The sequence below is a fragment of the Culex pipiens genome, chromosome 3 (assembly GCF_016801865.2).
Source record: "Culex pipiens pallens isolate TS chromosome 3, TS_CPP_V2, whole genome shotgun sequence".
NCBI classification, from domain to species: Eukaryota; Metazoa; Arthropoda; class Insecta; order Diptera; family Culicidae; genus Culex; species Culex pipiens.
Window position 1 is genome coordinate 96,575,047 of NC_068939.1, and position 17,900 is coordinate 96,592,946.

The 17,900-nt window shown below is 43.9% G+C and overlaps 2 protein-coding genes across 3 annotated transcripts; one reads left to right on the forward strand and one right to left on the reverse strand.

Annotated features, from left to right (window-relative positions):
- Positions 1-71: 71 nt before the first annotated feature.
- On the reverse strand, positions 72-14,903 carry LOC120417449 (uncharacterized). Of its 2 annotated transcripts, XM_039579498.2 has the most exons (13): positions 14,746-14,903; positions 13,608-14,563; positions 13,448-13,538; positions 10,420-10,570; positions 10,186-10,362; positions 9,951-10,126; positions 6,696-7,499; positions 6,521-6,638; positions 6,282-6,458; positions 6,043-6,218; positions 2,205-3,179; positions 2,009-2,146; positions 72-1,949 (listed from the first exon to the last, which is right to left on the reverse strand). In XM_039579498.2, exons 1-13 carry the CDS (start codon positions 14,782-14,784, stop codon positions 1,176-1,178), a joined length of 4,752 nt encoding a protein of 1,583 aa, XP_039435432.1. In that variant the 5' UTR covers positions 14,785-14,903; the 3' UTR covers positions 72-1,175. The 2 variants fall into 2 exon arrangements, with proteins under 2 accessions (XP_039435432.1, XP_039435427.1); XM_039579493.2 differs by having other exon boundaries at positions 6,521-7,499.
- A 1,428-nt stretch (positions 14,904-16,331) lies between these two features.
- LOC120417451 (U6 snRNA-associated Sm-like protein LSm2) lies at positions 16,332-16,962 on the forward strand. Its single transcript, XM_039579502.2, has 3 exons — positions 16,332-16,485; positions 16,542-16,609; positions 16,670-16,962. Exons 1-3 carry the CDS (start codon positions 16,483-16,485, stop codon positions 16,884-16,886), a joined length of 288 nt encoding a protein of 95 aa, XP_039435436.1. The 5' UTR covers positions 16,332-16,482; the 3' UTR covers positions 16,887-16,962.
- Positions 16,963-17,900: the final 938 nt, after the last annotated feature.

The following is a 17,900-nucleotide window of genomic DNA, read 5'->3' on the forward strand; positions in this document are numbered from 1 at the left end:
GACAACATTTGTTTGGTTCTCTTGAAACGAGCTGTCAAGTAGGGCCTTTTCTGTCTAGAAGGGCCGAAAAGTTATTTTTTTTTAAATTGATTTTAAATCCATTTTAATCCTTTGCGGTCGTACAAAGGGTAATTGTACTCAGAAAAATAAGCTTTATCGTTGTAAACAATATAATCAGCAATTTAAGCTTCATTTTAGGACCCAATTCCAACGTATTCGAATTGAAAAGCACCTAAACGTATTCAAACTGATTTTATGGGAGATCTGTATTTTCTTAAAAATAAATCTGTATCATATCAAATTCGAAGTCATACAAGACATTTTTAAAATTTTAACAGCAGATTTAAGATTTTTAGTGATATTAAAGCATAATGCAATTATTAAATTATTGATTTTTTAAAGATAATCAATTTTAAAAAATCTGTATATACAGATTTTTGTGATTTTTTGATTTTTTGCAACGGAAAATCTGTAAAATACTGATTTATCTGTATATGCTGGCATGGCTGTTTCCGAGCACGTGGTTTCAAGCTTTTGACAGCTGTCAGTCGTTTCAATCAGCGAATTCGGAATCGCCTATTCGAAAGCAGTTCTATTCGAATTAGCGAATCTACGCTGTACCCTGGTAAGGCCAGTATGCAGCTTCAAGGGGTCAATAAATGGCTTTACGGAACGGAGAAGAGGGAGCGATTTCTTGGGACTTTTCTTCAACTGCTGTGGCTTGCTTTCGCTGCCGCTGAAATTTTAAATGGCCATCCCAACCCGCAACCCCGTTATGAGTAATCAGCGATTGTTGTGGTCGTATTTTGTAAATGTTGGTAACCAACTTCTGGTGCTAAATTATTTTCGATAGCAATAAAGTTCTGTTTCATCGTGCCGCCACGCCTGCGTTTCGGGCACATGAGTTCTAAAATGTTTGCAATCAAGACCAAGCTATTAGCAAAAATGTTGCACCGCCGTTGCAACACCCGACTGTTAAAACCTTTTAAGTTAGACAACAGTTTTAATAACAACTGTTCAACTTGCATGCTACCTGGGTGAATACCAAGCGTCGAACCGGTCCGCGCACACGCTAATCCGCGTCTCCGTCGAGTCAAGAGAGAGAGAGATAATAAGAGATAGATAGAGAGAAACACAGAGATGGGATGGGACTCACAGACGATCGCACCTCTACATTACACGTACTGGAACGACTGCTGCAGATAGTCGATCGACTCGGTGAAGCTGTCCACAAACTGCAGGTTGTTCGTTTTCGATATGTCTGTGAGGGTGTGGTCCTGCTGTTGCTGCTGCTGGGCTTGCTGCGGGTACATTCCCGGTTGCTGTTGCTGGTGCGGAAGACCGGCCGACGAGGGACCAGCCGCCGTGTGATGTACTGCGGCACCTCCTCCGGGGGGACCCGTCGCGTGATGGTGCGGAAGATGTGCATTGTACTGGTGCTGTTGCTGTTGCTGCAGCTGTTGTTGGTGTTGCGCTCCCTGGAACTGCTGCTGCTGCATGTGCGGCGGGTGGTGATGCGGACTGGGCGTTTGCTGCTGGCTGTGGTGGCCGTGTTGCATTTGCACGTGATGGTGAAGACCGGTGGCGGCGCCACCGGCATGGGGATGGTGCTGTTCTTGGAAATATTGCTGCTGGTGGTGAACGGCCTGCGGCGGCGGCTGCTGCTTGTGGTAGTTGTTCTTGGGTGCCATCTGTTGCTGCACGTGAGCTTGAGAGACCTGAGCGGCTTGTTGTTGTTGTTGATCCGTTGCCGCATGCTGGGCGTTTGGCGGAACAATGTCATACGTTTGCTCGTAGGTGCTGTTGTTGCCAATCAACTCCAGGTTCGACAGAATGTTGCCAATGTTGTTGTAGGAGCTTCCCGCAACGTTCGGGCTACTTCCGTCATCCTGTTGCTGCTGCTGCTGTTGCTGGTATTCCATCTTTACCATGTTGGAGTTCCAAATTTCCTGTTAAACACAACCAAGAGTCAACTCTATTCACAGGTCGCCTTTTAAAGCAATCTTACCTGGTAGCCCATAAACTCCTGATTGTTCATGCCCATCATTTGTGGCTGCTGCTGCTGCTGCGGGTGATGTTGCTGGGGCGGTTGTTGTTGAGGTTCTTGCTTTACTTGCTGTTGTTGAGCCTGCTGGTGATGAACGTGCTGCGGATAGGAAGCAAGCGTTAATCTACCGAATAAACTAATCAATTGCAAATCTCACCTCTTGCTTGATGTGTTGCGCGTGCATCTGCTGCTGATGTTGATGGTGGTGATGCGGAGATTGATGCTGTTGTGATGGTTGTTGTTGTCCTTGGATAAAGTTCCCGCCGGCAGCGCCGTTCGGATCCATCACCGGGTAGTACTTGTTGGCTTTCATCGTGGCAGCCACCGACTGCACGGACTGCCCGCCCGTCCCACTAGACGTGCCCATGCCGGGATCAATACTGTTGGGCAGCTCCATTCCTCGCCACTCGAACGAACTGTTCATGTGGCCGTAGCCGCCACCGCTTCCACCTCCCGTCCCGTGGCCATACTGACCGGCCGCGTTCGGGTCCATTCGGTATGTCATGGATTGGTCGCCGGCGGCAACCCGCCCGGCACCGGGAACCACTCCCGCGCCGTAGTGTAGTGCCGGGTTCTGCTGCACTGCAAAGTGCCCTTGCTGTTGCGGCTGTTGACCTTGCTGACCCATCACGTTGTTGTAGTGCATCCCGGCCGCCGCTCCGTACGGATCCCCATACGGAATCGTGTTCGGGTTGCTTCCGGCACCGGCACTGCTCGTGCTACTCGTCCGCGACGGAGGCACCAGCATCCCGGTGGGCGTCCTAGGTTCCATCTTCATCGCCATCGCCGCCGGACCCATTCCCATGCCCGTCGGAGTCGGAGTTCCCGGCTGCATCGATGCTGATTGCAGCGCCGCAGCCACTGGCGGCGGTTCCGGAAGCAGCTTTTCACTTGCCGCCTTGGCCGCCGCCGCGGCCTTCCCCTTGGCGCCACCCTTTTCGCCCGGTTCGGGCCCGATACTGTGGACCATCTTTTTGTGCTTGGCCAGGCTGGTGGGCGTCTTGAACGATTCCTTGCAGTCCTCGACCGGGCAGGGGAAGGCACCCTCCTCCTCATGGCATAGTTTATGGCGTTTTAGCGAGCGTTTCGCCGCGAACAGCTTGTTGCAAATGTTGCACTCGTACTTCTTTTCCTGAAAATAAACATTGTTAGGCGATTAGAACCGTCTCAAAAGAAAATAATCAAAAAGTTTTAGTTCAGCTCTAATTCAGCTTACTAACTTTCCTGTCCTTTAAACTCAAGATCTACAAACTAACATGGCGTGCGCCGTTGGTGGGCAATGACTGTTGCCTATTCGCAACTAATCTAGTTTTAGCAATCATGGTGTTTTATCTTTTCAGCGCATTCATACATACTGTTGATAAGGGGAACACCACTAGATCGTCGAAGCCTATGATCAGTAGTGCTGAAAGAATATTGCAGTCCTAATCAGCAACGGAGTGACAACCATGGGTGGTCTCTAATGCTCATGCTTTTTTGACGTTGAAAAACTTCACTGCACAAGACAGTTTATCCGTTGTAGATGTACTTCGTCATCAGCTCACTGAGAGCTTGGAATTGGTCTGACTTGTTCCGGTAGGCACAAAAGCGGGAAAAGCATCTCTCCAGAAAAAGTGTAAAAACTCAGTAAGAAAACATCACCGGTAACATCAGCTTGTTCCGGGTGAGAATCGCTCGCAGAAGTGGTTACTCTAGCGTACGAACCATCCCAGCCGGGAGGGAACGCTGTGTTGGCTGATGAGAACGTTCCGCAGCCATATGCTTTAACTTTCCCTTTCGGGTGGGTCTCACCGCCGTACTATACGCACTTGGGCGAGAAATTGCTGTTCCTGGAGCCGTGTCCAATTTTTTGACAGTAGTAGCATTGGGCTGCGTCGGTCGGATTCTTTGTGTAGAATCGCCACGTTACATTGAAGCCGTCCAGTGCGTTAATTCGTTTTTTAGGTCCAGGATTTTGACAGACCTACGAGCAAGTACAGAAAGAGCAAGCACCTTAATCTTCCGAGGCTTCACTCTGACACCCGCCAGGTGTCTCTCCAGGTCGGAGATCGGACGGTCTGTATATCCCTGAAGGACGATGTTTACTGAGATATGCGTTGCCATTTAACTCGGTTCTGAGATGCTTGGAAATCTCACACTTTCTATATCTTCCTCCACTTGGTTCAACCACCTTGCACGTTGCGCCCCCCCTCCACCGCGATCTAACTGGCTCTGAATTAAACACCAGCTTCACCGGATTGATCGTCTGGATAGGATGGCGCACATCCAGCGCCAAAGATCGTTCTAAGCACACGCCGTTCGAAAACTTCAAGTGCTTGCAGGTCCTCCTCGAGCATCGTCCACGTCTCGTGCCCGTAGAGAACGACATGGTACACTTTGTACGCCGGGAAAGGTGACCAAACCGTAGGGTCTTGTGGTGTCCACAGTAGACACGACTACCGGTGATGATGCGTCTCAGAATTTCCCTACTAAAGTTGTTGTCCGACGTCACCAAAGATCCGAGGTACACAAACTCCTCGATAACCTCGAACTCGTTTTGTCCTATGCGTTCTGTCCTATGCGAGCCCTATGGACTCGGTTCCTCCTGCTAGCAGATACTTCGTCTTCGTCTTCAATTCGGTGTACTTCCTAGCCACCTCCTCGAACGTCGGCATAGCAGATGAACTGGCTGGATCGGTTGATAATGGCCGGAGATACCATCGTCTTGTCGAAGTCCCTTGCGTGATTCGATCGTGTCGGACATCCAACCCGAAATCTTCACGCAGTACTATGCCCCGTCCATCGTTGATTTCACCATTCTGATTCCCGGGAAAGCTCATGTATGAGTTCCATAGCTCTTCGCGATCGACCGAGTCGTACGCAGCTTTGAAATCGATGAACAGGTGGTGCATCGGGATCTGTTACTCGCGACATTTTTGGAGGATTTTGCGTAGGCCGTCAGTTTATCCGGGCCTATATTGGTGAATTCCGCACCGATACCATTCTTACCAGCTGCTTTGTTGTTCCTTAGCTTTTTGATGGCATCCTTAACTTCCCTCATCGTGGGGGCTGGCTCGTCCCCGTCGTCCACCACACCGCTGACGTCGTTCCTGCCGTCACTCTGGTACTCCCTTTCTAGGCCGCCACTTCGCGATTCCTCCATCCTTATCCCGGCACATTTCGGCCCGCGGCATGAAGCCAGTCCGGGATTGTCTAAATTTCGTGTAGAACTTGCGCGTTTCGTTGGAGCGATACAGCTGTTCCAAGTGCTGGCACTCCAACTCTTCCAGGCGGCGGATGGGTTTGCTGTCTTCGCAACTGTTTGTACGACTCCTTGTTCCCACAGGTGTTTCTTCTCGTCCCAAATCGCCCGACATTCCTCGTCGAACCAGCCGTTTCATTGAACTCGGGCCACGTACCCGATGGCGCTCGATGCCGCTGCGTTGATGGCTGCTTCCATATGGCTCCATCAGGCTTCAAGAGAGACTTCGGCAAGTTCACCATCGTCTGGCAACGCACCTTCGAGTCCCCGTGCGTACTGGGTAGCGACCTCAGGACCCTTGAACCGCTCCAGATTATACCACTGCGGGCGACGGTACCGGATTTTGTTGACCTCAGACAGGCGTTGGCGCCACTTTGCCACCACCAGATAATGGTCCGAGTCGATGTCCGCGGTAGGTTCTGACGTCGATTATGCCGAGAGTGCCGACCATCGATGAGAACATGGTCGATTTGCGTCTCCGTGTCGTTTGGTGATCTCCAGATGTACTTGTAGAGGATGCTGTGTTGGAAGAAGGTACTACATATGGCCCTGTTTCGGGATGTAGCGAAATCTATGAGTCGTAGGCCGTTCTCGTTCGTCTGCTGGTGATTGCTAAACCTCCCAATAAGCGGTCTAAACTTCTCCTCCTGGCCAACTTGAGCGTTTAAGTCTTGAGCTATGTACTTCCTCGGAAAGAATGCGAATACTCCCGCGGACCTGCGAACACCCAATAACCTAGCAAAGCCGTACTCACCACTGTGTGCGAAATTTTGATATGTTCCTTGAGCGCTTCCTGCGAGAAAAAGGACGACGCACAGTGCTCACAGATGACGGACTTGTCCGTGACGGTCTGGTGTACCAGCTGGTGCTTGTCGTACTCGTGTTTCAATATGAAAACTTTCGAGCACTGTTCACACGCGTACCAGGTTTCTAAAAGTAAAGAGTCGAGCATTGGTTTAGTGTGTTTAAGGGGGTCTACAACCGCTCCCTTACCATTCTTATGACACTTGAGCATATGCTGATAAACTTTGAGATTAGAGTTGAATATTGCACTACAGAGGTCACACGCGACACAGTCGGTGTGGTGGTTCGTTTTCAGGATGTGACGATCTAGCTGAGCGCCGGTGGCAAACACCAGGTTGCACGTTTTGCAGTGCAATCGTTGCAGTTCTGTGGGAAGAAGAGGGAGCGTTAGTTTTGCGATAGTTTGATAAAATAGAGGTTTGACATACTCTTTCCAGTCGGTTCCTTGCCGTCCTTGGCGGAAAAGTGGTCCTGTATGTGAACCTGCAGCTGTTGACTGTTTAGGAAGTTGGTTTCGTCACAGTGCTCGCAAATGAGATTCGGATCCTGCGCAAACGAATTGGACTCAATGCTCTCAAAGTCACTGTTATTCGAGAAGCTTACCGGAAATACCCTCATTCCCGGAAGACCACCGCCCCCAGCTTGAGCACCGGCCATGAAGCCGCCTTTGCTGTGGGCATTGTCCATGTAGCCCTGGCTCATGTGCTCCATGGTCATCATTGACGGCGGGTGCTGCTGCTGATGTTGGTGTTGTTGATGGTGATGGTGGTGGTGGTGGGGCTGTTGCGAGGTTCCCGGCCCGTTGCCACCACCGAATTCGAGATTCTGCCATTCGAAGTGATCGCTTGAGCTTTGGCCACCGTAACCCATGGCGGTGGTGGCGGAGTGATCACTGAAGCCTGCCGTTGCACTGGAGTGGACGCCCATTCGCGGCCCTGCCGGACCCAGCATCTGAAGTCGCTGCTGGCCTTGGTCTACGATCGCAGTGACCGGAGCGGCCGCCGGAACCGGATCGACGTAGTCGTAGTTGAACGCGGACATGTTATCGCTAAAGTTGGTGCTGCTGTCGCCGATGGACTTGTCACTGCCGCCAATCACTGGTTTCTTGTTGATGGGGTTGCTTTTGCTGGCGCTGGAGTCACCGGTTCCGATCGGATCCAGCGGGACGAAATCTGTGCTCTGCTCGCTGATGCTCTTGATCACCTTCTGTATCCGCTTGGGCGGCGTCTCGATGTGGTGCGCCGTTTTCATGTGCCGCACCAGGTGAGATTGGTTCTTGTAGGCCTCTTTGCAGTTCTCCACCGTACAGGGGAAGGGTCGCTCTTCCGAGTGGCATAGCTTGTGGCGCTTGAGGGACCGCTTCGCCGCAAACAGCTTGTGGCAAATGTTGCACTCGAATTTTTCGTCCTGCAATAGAAAGAAAATCAGCTTGCTTTTTTCGTTCGCTTTTTTTCGTTTAGTGCAAAAACTTCGAATTCATAGAAGTTGTTACTGTAACAAAATTGAGTTTTCTTCTAAAAATGTTAGTTTGTATTTTCTCAGTAAATATCATCGAAATAATCTTTATGAAGGGATTAGTTTTTAAAAGGTATTGTTGAGGATTTCTTAAATTAATTTATTGCTACACTCAATTGATTTTTTGACATCTGCTTACCGGCTTTGAATTTTTAATTTGTTAATTTGTTAAGTTTTGAGTAATGATTTAACCTTGCTTTTTTGTTTATTTTATGCTGGACACATTCCATTTTTAACCCTGTGAATCATTGTAAAACTTTTCCCGAAGATAGAGATATTTGGATGTAACAAGAAGGATTTTTAGGGCTTATTCCTGTAGGCGTACTGTGCTCAAATCCTAAATATGAGCTTGATTGGACGTAACAGAAGCTAGATCTCTACCTTTGAATTTTAGATGGGGTTTAACCTGGGTGCTGAATAGTGGTTCGCAAAGCGACCTCAATTTAGAACTGTCAATGCGGAACCAATTTACTGTTTGCAAAATGCTACCAAGAAGTGGCAAGTATTGTGATCGATCTATAATTTATTTTGTTTTGTCATCACATGGAAAACAAAAAAAGCCTCTTTTGGTCTCCTATCGTTTAGTTTACTAAGAAAAAAAGTGCGAAGCACTTAATTTTTCAGCGAAAACTTTAATATTAGCCGATCCAAAAATTTTCAAAACAATTCACTTCAGCAGCAAAAAATTTGTCACGCTTGAGCTTGAACATAGCCTTCTACTTTGTTTATGTTTACAGCTGTAGTAGTGGGGAGCAGTGGAGAGCTTTCAAAAATCACGTTACGCATTCTGTCTTTTCAGCACCCAGGGTTTAACCTGTAGAAAGGCATTTTTTTTCAAAATTTTAACATTCTTGGGAAAAAAAGATCCAAACCTTCAAAAATGAAGCTCCAAAACTCAAAATTCGAAGTTCGAGAAATTCAAAAATTGAAAAGATTTTTGATATTAATTTTTTGTTTTATACAAAAAAATAAAATTCAGATTTGAAATATTAAAATCAATAATTTCGGAATGGAAAATTTTAAATATCTAAAACTCAACACTCCAAAAATTTCAAAAATCAAAAATTCAAAAAGTTCATGTAAAAAAAATCTAAAATTGAAAATTAAAAACAAGCAAGACAATAAAAATTTGATTTATCAAATGCTTAAATTCTTAAATTCTAAAGTTATTAAATTCATAACATCTTAAATTCTGAAATTTAAGTTACATTCTTAAATTCATTTTTTTTAAATTCGTAAACTCTTAAATTCTTAAAAGACCTAAATTCTGTAAAAAAATAACTGCAGAATTCTTAGGTGCTACGATTTTGTCATTATCGTAGATTACAGAAAGGATGATAACATTGGAGCATCCAAAGTCATATTTTAGGTTAGAGAAATTTTGAGAATAAAATAAAAATACTACAAATTTCGTGCTTCGATTTTTCTGAGTGACACTTTGGCGACAGTTATCGAATACGAACAGTAATTAAATTTTCATTTCCCTTGAGTTATGAATTCCATGATTTTTTTAAATTTGTTTAAATTTTTGATTTTTTTTAGTTTTTATATCTAGATTTCGAAATGTTTAAAATTCTATTTTTAATTTCTTTTTGCCAAAATTATTGTTATGGCTCTTCCCTCTGGTTTACTTCATCCTAGCAAAAATAATTTTGTCCATATTATTTTCGGCGTTTCAAGATTCTGCGTTCTGAGATTCGGCCTCATGAGGCTATTCTGGATTAGAATTTGTTTTTATTGAATGCAAAATTATTTAAACGTTTGTTATTTTTTGCATTCCATTCGACGGAGCCGCTGAACATAAAACGAGTTTAATTTATGTTCTCAAATACTCTCTTTTTTCATTAAAAAGAAATTATTATGAAATTCTCTTGTTTGTTTGTCGCGAAATTATTTTTCTTATTATGGCGCGGATTGGTTTTTGAGACGGCGCGGATTTTTTTTCGACTTCTCCGTAACAACCCTGCTGAGCTGTTATCTGCGACCAATAGTGGCGCTGGCCATGTTACAACATAGATCCCAAGGTTAGGAGGAATGTTAGTACATTTCTGCTAGTAGGCAGCTTCAATTCGATCTCTAAACATTAATTTTGTGCGTTTTAACCTTCCACATACGGCAGTGTCATTATGCATATAGGAATAGGTTACCGGTGGCCGCTAAGGAACACTTCAGGAATAGAAGAAACCTTAACATGCGACATATCAAACTTAATGAAACTGAAGGACTAGAAACATTTCATTAAATTCCGTTGTTTTCTGACTCAACTTGTCCACTCCGGAAACCGGTCACCGATGGCCGCTGGTGATTATTTCCAGAATAAGAAAGAAACCTATAATAACTTACCCCAATGTGCGCCACCTTGATGTGCTCCCGCAGCGAGGCCATCGAGAGGTACGACGCGCTGCACTGCTCGCACGGGTAGCTCTTTTCGCTGATGTTGGTGTGCAGCAGCAGGTGCCGGTCGAGATTCGCTTTCTGGTTGAACACCTTCGAGCAGTGCTCGCACGTGAAACGTTTTTCTGCAAAGAAGCACAATTTTAAGTATTTCTGCGTTTTAAAAAAAGAAGCTACTACTCACCATTTTTGTGGGTCCTCGCCACGTGCTGGTGCAGCTTGATGTTGGACGAAAAGACGGCCCCGCACGTCTCGCAGATCACCCCCTCGGCCTGGTGGCCCGTCTTCTGGACGTGCTTCTCCAGATACTTCTGGTTGTTGAAGACGATCCCGCACGAGCGGCAGCTGTACTTGTACGTTTCTGAAAAGAGATTCTCGTTAGCTCATTTCCGGCCCAGTTTACAGTTTCACAACATACTTTTACTGTTTTGCTCCTGCATTTTCATCTTGTTGATAAAGTGTCCCTGCACGTGGACCTGGTACTGTTGGTTGCGCGAGAAGGTTTCGCCGCAGTGCTCGCAGATGTGGGGCCGATTTTTGTGGTGTATTTTGTTGTGCTCAATGATTTCCTGTTTGGGAAGAAGTTTCAATTTTACAGAAAAATAAACTTAATTTAATGAGCGTTTCTCTCTCTCTTACTTCAATAGGTGGAAGTTGGATAAACCTTCAGATTAGTTTCAAGAGGTTCAAGGAAAGATTATTTTTTCACAAATTCATTTAAAAATCAATTATACAATTTTTGGTCGCACAAAGTTACATTGCGCTTAGGAAAATATGCTTTATCGTTATACAATACACAACTTAAATTTAAGACCCAAATACACTCAACCCCCGGTGGTGGTCACTTTTTCGTTTGACACTTTTTTAGTTTGTACCCCGTTGTTGGATGGTCAAAGTTAAACTTAAAAGTGACGAACTGTCACTTTTTACACGGCGCTCATGCACACTATCAAAACAAACGTTTGGTAGTGTGTGTGAACTCCGTTTAAAAGGGGTGTCAAACTAAAAAGTGACCCCGTTCGTTTGACAACAGTCGCTGTCAAACCATCGGGGTTTATGAATTTAAGTATTAAAGAATTAAAGAATTTAAGAATTTATAAGTTTTTGTTCTATTGATTGTCAATTTCTGGAATTTTTTTTGGAAAAGGTCCAATAAACCAAATTTTCAGTTTTTGCTTTTAGGGTGTTTTTTAATACCCCTGACTCAAGGCGGTTTCAAAAACACCCAAAAAGCAAAAACTGGAATTTTGGTTAATTGGACCTTTTCAAAAAAAAAAAAAACTCCTGATTTATCTTTGAATTTTGAATTTTTAGAGTTTTATTTTTTTCTAATTTAGATTTTTTTTGGATATAAAAAAACTGATTTTTTCTAATTTTTGGATTATACAACTATAAAAATCAAAAACGTTTTTAAATTCAGAATTTCTGAAACTTTGTATTTTGAATGCTGGAGCTTTCATTTTCGAATATTTTTATCTTTTTATTTTTTCCCCAAACATGTTTAAATTTAGAAAAAAATCTTTCTGCGGGGTAAATCAAAGGCAGAAACCCAGGTTCTGTTCAAAAATCATCTCTTCTTGAGGATAAACAAAATCGTGAACAATCGCCTTAACCCCCCCTCCCAAAGTGCCCGCGTGGTTTATGGATGGTCCCTTATGCTAAAGACATTGCGAGAGACCTAGAGACGATGGAAAGGGCTTACACCGACTTGAAGACGCAAGCTATGACGAATTGGGCTGGCCATTCATACGAAAAAAAAGTTACTTAATCCACCTTTAGGTGGTTGGTGCCTTCCTTAAAATTTATAGAGTGATTCCAACCCCCCGAAAGTGTTCACATGGTTTATGGATTGCCCCTAACATAATCGCAGCACCAAAGAGGTCTTAATTAAAATAAGTGATGAGTAAAAAAACACAGACTGCCTACAGACTTTTTGACAAGATTGTACAATGTACATACTACGCCGTGGGGAAATAGATTGAGGTTATGTAAATTCAGAGCATTTTTTAAACTGAAAATTCTTAATCCACAAGAAAGGTAATTTCAAACCCATTCTTAAAATATATAATATGGCAGGTTTCCATGCAAAAACCACCTTTTTTTGCAAATTGTGAAATTTATATGCAGCAGTTTTTTAAGCATAACTTTTGATGTGCTTTACTAAATCTTATAAATTTCAATAAGGACTATTGGGACCCCAAGACGAATCGAATGAGGTCAATACGTACAAAATCGGCTCAGTCAGTGACGAGATATTCCAGTGACATTGATTCGGTACACATGTCTACATACAGCCAAACACACAGACATTTGCTCGGCTGGTGATTCTGAGTCGATATGTATAAATTACGGTAGGTCTAGGAGGTCTAATTCAAAAGTTCATTTTTCGAGTGATTTTATAGCCTTTCCTCAGTAAAGTGAGGAAGGCAAAAACCTTTTTAAACCACCGCAGTGATTGATGCCTTCCTCACAAAATCAATTGCATAAGCTTCTTGTTTGTAATGGATTACGGCTGAATGCTGTCCGCAAGAGGTCGTCCAAAAGGTGATTTACAACATCCGAGTAGAAACTGTTGAGGTTATTTGAAAATCAACCCTTTTTTACATCCGCCAAAATTGTTTGTTTGTTTATTTAACTAACCTAATTAAACCCTAGCGCAGCCAATCTTTTGAAGGGATCCTGGCCTTAGGTTAGATTACGCACCATTATGCATTGCATTGAAACATCATAAACGCTAACTCGGCCAAGCCCACTTCGTAAAGTTTACCGCAGAGATGATTCGTTGAAGTGGGTTGAGTTTGAGCACGGAGTGAAGATCTTTAAAACCTTAGCAGTCCGAAGAGATGTCAGCCGTTCACGCGTGATCTGCGACGCTTTGACTTTTAAATTGCAGTGCCACTCCGTTCTTGCTTGTTCCTATCCGCCGATAGAACTATGTTATACAAAGCGCGTTGACTGGACTACAGTACAGTAGCTTCTCTGTTTGATTTTAAAATGTCTCACGAGTCATGTCATCAAAAATAAGTTTGTATTGTTTTTAGGCAATAATTTGTGTTCATGTACTATGTTTTAAGCACAGCGAATGACCAAGAACGTTGAGGCTGCCAGAAATAAATTAACTAACATCAACAACAACTGTACTGAATGAGAAATGGACTTAAAACGTTATCAAAATACATCTAGGAATATCGAATCTGCCTGATCCAATAAGTCACAGGTAATTGCGCAATTTTGTCGCACACTTGAACAAATTAAGAGTTGACGATGTGTCACAGTCTCGAAATCATCTAAATATAAATCAAATGTCGGCAATGTTAAAGCTTTAGCAAATAATTTGCACTTTTTAAATATTCAATCAAGAAAATGTTTACTTCAATGAACAGGTAATTTAAATTAAGTGTTAATTTTTCAAACAAACAAATGAAGGAGCTTTAAAAAAAACTTACCAATGAAGTAGCGCCTCGTTGCTTTCCACAGTCCGGACAGAATCCCGGATGGTGGCTGAAGTGAATAACCAAGGATTTTCGTTTCCGGTAGCTGAAAAAGAGCAATCGAAACCCCCAATTAGCAATCCGCTTCCAATCAAGCAACGATGCAACGCCCTACCTCTTGTCGCACAGCAAACACTGGTAAACCTGTTCTTTGCTTCGCTCCCCCGACACCAAGTTCGAATCGTTCGTGTCCAGCGTGTTGGTGTCGGACGAAAGCATCAGCGTGTTGTTGGTGGACGATTCTTCCGAGTAGATTTCGTTGGAAATCGAATCGTCATCGTCGTCGTCGTCATCGTCCTCGTCCTTCAGCAGTTCCAGGTCCATGTCGTCCTTGAGCTCCTCGAAGCAGGGATCGTCCACGGCCAGCGAGTACGGCGCGTCAAAGTCAAAGTCTTCCTTCTTGATGTAGGCCGCCGGCGGAGAGTGGGACGATCCGCCGCTGTAGCAAATCGCCGGCATCGATGGTCGTGTCCGGGACCGGCCACCCCCACCTGGGCGGTTCTCCTTGAAGATCTTCCACGTCGGGAAAACGTTCTGCTCGAACATGTTGAACAGCAGCTTAAAGTTACGCGATGCGATCAATCGCACCAGCGAACGGTTCAGCTGGACACTTCCGAAGCAGGTGATGGTTCCAAGGCGGTTGCGTGGTTTGATGTTGACCGCTCCGGACAGCGGGATTCCGTCGAAAAGACCACCACGTAGCAGCTTCCCCTTGAGGTCGTACGCGGACAGCGACCGAAGCGGACGGGAGCCACCATGGCGGAAGAGCAGAATTCCATCACTGCCGGACGCCCCGGCGAGGTTGTTCCGCACACTGGTTCGCAGTTCACATGCCACTGCCGACGACGAGGACGATGTCCCGGCCGCACTACGGCACTTTAACAGATTCGCAATAATCACATTCTGGATGTTGCTCAACTCTTTGAGTATTGACGGCTTATAAATTCGCTCCTGCTGGTTGTCGTTGTACAAGAATTTCACGTACAACTTAATGGCCGAGATGAGAAACAGTAAAGCCTGGTATTTATCGTCCGATTGTAGACACTTTAACGTTTTGATCAGGGATTTGACCTGCAGATGCCATTGTCCCCCGACGGCAAGCATTTTGGCAGTTCCAGTGGCCAGTTCCGAAGCGTAGCAAAGCCATGAAATAAGAAGAAGACAAGAGAGGAAAAAGTGGGTAAATCAGGCCTCGATTGGTGTGCTGTGGGTGATGCATTCCAGCGCTCAAATGGCCACCCGCGAACACTTACCTGTATCTGGAACAAGTGCGCCTGGGAGTTGTGCTGCATTTTCACCTCCTCGAAGGCCGGAAAGCACCTGGAAATTCAGAATTTCATCCGATTGTTTACGAAAAATCTCCCTATTGACATATTGTTTTTCACAGTTTTTGACATCAACGATTAAAAAAAGCTTGCACCACTACCAAAGCATTTTGGGGAACGTTCTTCAATTACGTAACGTAGTTTGTGTGAGAATTTTGATTACTGTGTTACGTTCACGTTACGTTTCATATAAAAATCACATGTTAAACGCGTTACGAGAGGGGCGGGGGTTTGATTATCACAAATTGGCGTTACGTAATAAAGGAACGGTCACCAGTTTGACAAAAACGTCAGAGTGCACGATTAAGCAAAATGATGCGTTTTTGGATTGTTTCCAGTATGAATTTGCTCAAATTCAAATTACCCCAAAATGGGTACACTGAAAACTAACGCCGTAATTTCTCGATCAGGCTTTCTAGTCGACAAGTTCTAACACATTAACCTCTGGGTTCGTTCAAAGGCGGTGGAGGGAGTGGAGGAAAGGGGACCGGGGTTTGTGACAGCCCATGAAAGGTATCCAGCTTTTTAAGCGAAACTGGCGTTCGAATGGTGAACGCCCGAAATGTCAAAATCACGCAGTGCCATGGCATGACAGCCGCATTTTTTCTAATATTGGTGCTACTGCGCGATTTTGACATTTCGGACGTTCAAGATTCGAACGCCATCTTCGCTTAAAAACCTGGATAGGAAAAGTGCGTGTCAGGGGAGAGGGGGTCTGAAATCCCGCAAATTTTAGAGCGTAATATTTTAACAACCTCCTCTGTGTAAGTGCCACAGAAGTTGGTGTGTTTACATCAGATCTGATTTCGAAAGTTTTTTTTTTGTCAGACGATTTATGACTGGTTTTTAAAAGCCTACCGCCCGAGCTCGATTTTTGTTTGCAGCAGGGCCTCTGTAACGAGGAGTTCGTAATTTGTGAGTTAAATTATTTTTTTTTGGGCCTGGAAAGCCTTATAGGGCTTTCTGATGCAAACAAACGTCCAGCTGTCATGTAAACATACTTTGAATGTGTTGGTAAATTTCTGACTAGAAAGCCTTATAGAGCTATCTAAGCCCAATCTCACACACACACTAGCACACAATTTGTTTTGCTGGCTGGTACAAAATTTAACCTCACTTTTTTGTGTACGTACACGCAATACATGCGCACGTAGATAACTCTATAGAGTACGGCCAGCATCCATTTTTGCGTTACGTTGGATATAGGCTAGGAATAGGGATGGCCCTAATGAAATGTTCAATGTTAAAAATTATCTTTTTGCATCACGTAATAAAAGAACGCTTCCAGACGCCTTTTTCACACACCCACAGCCCCCTTCCTCTGAAATGTGAAATTTTTGGAAGACATATGGGAGAGAGGGAAAGATAAGAAAAGAAGAACCATAATTCAGGGTACACTTCTGTGCTACGTAATTTGTGAATTGCGTGGTTTCCGTTTTGTCGGTTTACACAATCTGTGTAAAGTACCCAATTTTGGTTTAAATTTTTTGAGTGTTTCCAACGAGCGTGTAGCGTTTTGTTTGGGGATTGCTGACAGATCAAACAAAAACATCAATTTGTGCCCTAACCAAACTGACGCGGCAAAGTACGAAGGATTTTTTAAGGAAATCATCCAAAGTTTGTAAATTCTAAACGTTTTGAGGTTTCTAAGCTTAAAGCAGGGAAATGGTAAGAAAACTACTTATATTTAAACGGATTACATTAGTTAAATCTTGCAATTTCAGCTTTTCTATTCATTCTTCAAATCGTTGGTCGGGAAGGACGTGGTCGTGGAGCTGAAAAATGACCTGAGGTAAAAGCATTTTGTGAATTTTACCCCATTTCAGTAAAAATACAAACCAAATCGTTGCAGCATCTGTGGTACGTTGCATTCAGTGGATCAGTACCTCAATATCAAACTGACGGACATCAGCGTAACCGACCCGGAAAAGTACCCGCACATGCTGTCGGTAAAGAATTGCTTCATCCGAGGGTCGGTCGTTCGGTACGTGCAGCTTCCTGGCGATGAAGTGGACACGCAGCTGCTGCAGGATGCCGCTAGAAAGGAGGCCGTCACCAGTGTTCGATAAGCGTATTTTGTTTCAATCATATTGCTTAGATATTTTCCTACAATAAACTGTGTACTCAATTAAAGTGTTTACCTAATTTTGGTCCATAATCACATTGAATTCCACCTCAAACGTACACAGCACTCGAAATCATCATTAAATGACTTTTTTTTGATAAGGTCCTATAAGCAAATGTAAACATTGAGTGTATCCCTTTCACACCTTATGTCAAAGTCCATCGGAGTAAGCGGGATACACTCAATGTTTACATTTGTTTATAGGACCTTATCAAAAAAAAGTCAAGATTTTAAGATTAAGTTCAAATTTTGTGAGGCTGTTGATACCATCAGAATAAGCAAGAATCTCGATTTTCGCACAAATTGGATTACCTCCTACTTTATGACACCACCCCATAATTTCGCTTTTTTCGCAAAAAATGTCAAAAACCTCAATTTTTAATAATTCGACGGTAACATTTCAAAAGGCATCATGTACATTTTAACACTTTCTGGGTTATTGCATATTCTGAATGTACTCCTAATAAGCTACCTCTCCACCAAAAATGAGCAAAAGTAACATAAACAAAATCTCTGCCATCAGCAGTCCCTGTTTATATAGCCCTGTCAACCTGTCAAACAAAAGACAACATGAACCTCGTGACGAAAAAAAAGCATCATGAACAAAGCGCCATGTACATTCGGCGAAGAAAAACGAATCATAACAAAGCGCCCCCCTCAATGACAGCAGGGTGATATCGACGTTGGTGATTTCAAAAGGAGTTATGTTTGTTTTACTCAAATAAAATTACGGAAATGATGTTTTATTGAATTTGGATGATAAATTATCAATAAAAGCAACGTTTTTCATCGTTTGTTATTATTAAAACATCTTATTTTGCTTTTATATTAAAATGGGAATTGAAAATGGATGCTCAACATTCAAATGCGTTTCCCTCAAAACGCATGGTTTGTACATGATGCTTTTTGAAATGTTGGCGTCGAATTACGTAATATTTATTTAGGGCAGGGGTGACCA